We start from the raw sequence: 2,021 nt of genomic DNA, 5'->3' as shown, positions 1-2,021 counted from the left end.
ATTACAATCAACAAGCATAATTCATTGAGAGATTGTACATTAAAACAAGCTTACAATACGGAACCGATCGAAATTGAACAATATCTTTTCTGGACAAGTACGAACATCAGTAAATGAAGTGAACTTGGGGACGGAGAGCAACAAACTCAATTGTTTGGAATAACCAATTGTTTTGTATTCATAAAAATTGTAGGTACACATCATTCATCAACCTGCAACTGAGGGGAGTTGATGTCAATAGTTAGTCGCAATCCCAAGGTGCTATTTCTTTCCTGAAATACGTAACGATGACAAATCAGTCAATACAGTTAATGATACATACGGTTAATGATATACGCTGTCGAAATATCCAATTAACAAGACACCATATATATGGAGTAATGATAAAAGCTTGTCACCTGGGGTGATAGTGAAAATACATGATATGCATCCTTATTACAGTGTGTTGAAATTGTTGCACGCTCTGCCTACGTTGTACAATATAATTATTCAATTATCAACAACTCATTAGCAATGCCTATATTGCTCAGTTCCAAAGCTAAATTGGACTAGACACTATAAAAAATGATATTTCAAACCATTAAAATATCTCTGACGGAGTTATGTTTGAAAAATATAAAAAATTTGGGGTGCATCCATTCTGTAGGGACACTGCCATGAGGCCCCTGATTAGCCAATCAGTGGACTTTCGGATAATACAAAACAATATGTCATTAAAGCATTATATGTTAACTACAAAATATGCATGCTTCGATAGCGTTCGGGTGCCCACCATTACAATTAAAGAAAAAGTAGCTCTACGATACGAAAAAAGGACCTTATTTTATCTACTAAATGTATGCATACCGTTAGACTTTCCTCGATTTCGGGAGCAACAGTGTTTGGAGGGCCATTCACTGACTAACTCATTGAATGCATCTACGAATTTTGTATGGGTCAAATAATTATATAAAACAGACAAAAAGAGTATATCATGAGGGATGTCAGCCGTAACAAAATCATCACACAATGTAACATCATCATAACTAATTGTGCTGTAAGAAACATCCAAATAAAAGTTAAAGCCATGTTTATTTTATACTAACCGAAACTGAGTCAATTGATGAACGGCATCCCATAAACATGTGTTCATCAAATGAAATCGATGTCGGCTCCGATTCTGAGACCTGTATTATTGACACGACAATAATGTTATTTTATAGTGAATGGTACTTATGGATTGTAGATAGGGAATTACGATAGCATTGTTGTAGCATAAATGTTTACCATAATAGTTATTGGATCCTTACCGTAGTCTGTGTAGTTCTTGACAATCTAGATTTTCTTTTTAATCTGTCAAATTTATCGACCCAACTTCGCATCACTTTACTTCTCTTCCCACTGGTACATTTTTTAAATCCTCTTGCGATTACTGCCTCTCCCATTTCATTCACAAATTGAATCTTATCACGTTCCTCCACATTCAGATCATTTTCGTCGGCGCTCGTGTCTTCTTTGGCATCACATCACCTTCGTACTTGCACTTCACACTTTCCTTGTGGCAACTATATCTCCTAGACGTGGTCACGCCATCTTTATCTTTATTCAGATAGTTTTTGCGTATACTAAAACCCATTTTAAAGGCATATTTGTTGTAAAACTTGTACATATCCTTTTCACTGTTAAACTCCATTCCCAACTCAAGGATCCTATCTTCTGTCAATTTGCTGCAATTCATTATTTCTGCTCCTACTAATTATGCATCAAACACCATAATTTGTAACACTTCATGAATTGTATGTACATAAACGACAAGATAAATGTATATTACCATTCATAATGTATTATGAATCACACATTACTCGTATACCAAATCCTATTATTACACTTATCAATACGATTAATGAATCACATCACCTTACTTTTATTCTAAGACAACGGCATTATTTATGTACTAATAGAACTCCATGTACACTAAGTTATATAGACTGTAACGTATTGGTCACACGGTGTAAGTCTATTTTAACTGTATGTACATCCAC

The 2,021-nt window shown here is 34.7% G+C and overlaps 1 protein-coding gene across 1 annotated transcript; it reads right to left on the bottom strand.

Moving 5' to 3' along the window:
* Positions 1–200: 200 nt before the first annotated feature.
* On the bottom strand, positions 201–1,717 carry LOC113780860. The gene is made up of 4 exons (XM_027326644.1): positions 1,505–1,717; positions 1,086–1,166; positions 399–467; positions 201–272 (listed from the first exon to the last, which is right to left on the bottom strand). The coding sequence occupies exons 1-4, from the start codon at positions 1,715–1,717 to the stop codon at positions 201–203; spliced, it is 435 nt and encodes a 144-aa protein (XP_027182445.1).
* Between the last annotated feature and the right edge of the window lie 304 nt (positions 1,718–2,021).

The sequence above is a fragment of the Coffea eugenioides genome, chromosome 8 (assembly GCF_003713205.1).
Source record: "Coffea eugenioides isolate CCC68of chromosome 8, Ceug_1.0, whole genome shotgun sequence".
NCBI classification, from domain to species: Eukaryota; Viridiplantae; Streptophyta; class Magnoliopsida; order Gentianales; family Rubiaceae; genus Coffea; species Coffea eugenioides.
The sequence above is the reverse complement of the archived record's forward strand: the minus strand, read 5'-3'. Positions and strand labels throughout refer to the sequence as shown.

Excerpts from the sequence above, each read along its gene's own strand:
- LOC113780860 (XM_027326644.1), bottom strand. The coding sequence starts at position 1,717 with ATGAATTGCAGCAAATTGACAGAAGATAGGATCCTTGAGTTGGGAATG. Across the intron at positions 1,167-1,504 it reads AGTGCAAGTACGAAGGTGAT|GTCTCAGAATCGGAGCCGAC; the intron begins GTGATGCCAAAG and ends TCAATAATACAG. Across the intron at positions 468-1,085 it reads CATCAATTGACTCAGTTTCG|GCAGAGCGTGCAACAATTTC; the intron begins GTTAGTATAAAA and ends TGTACAACGTAG.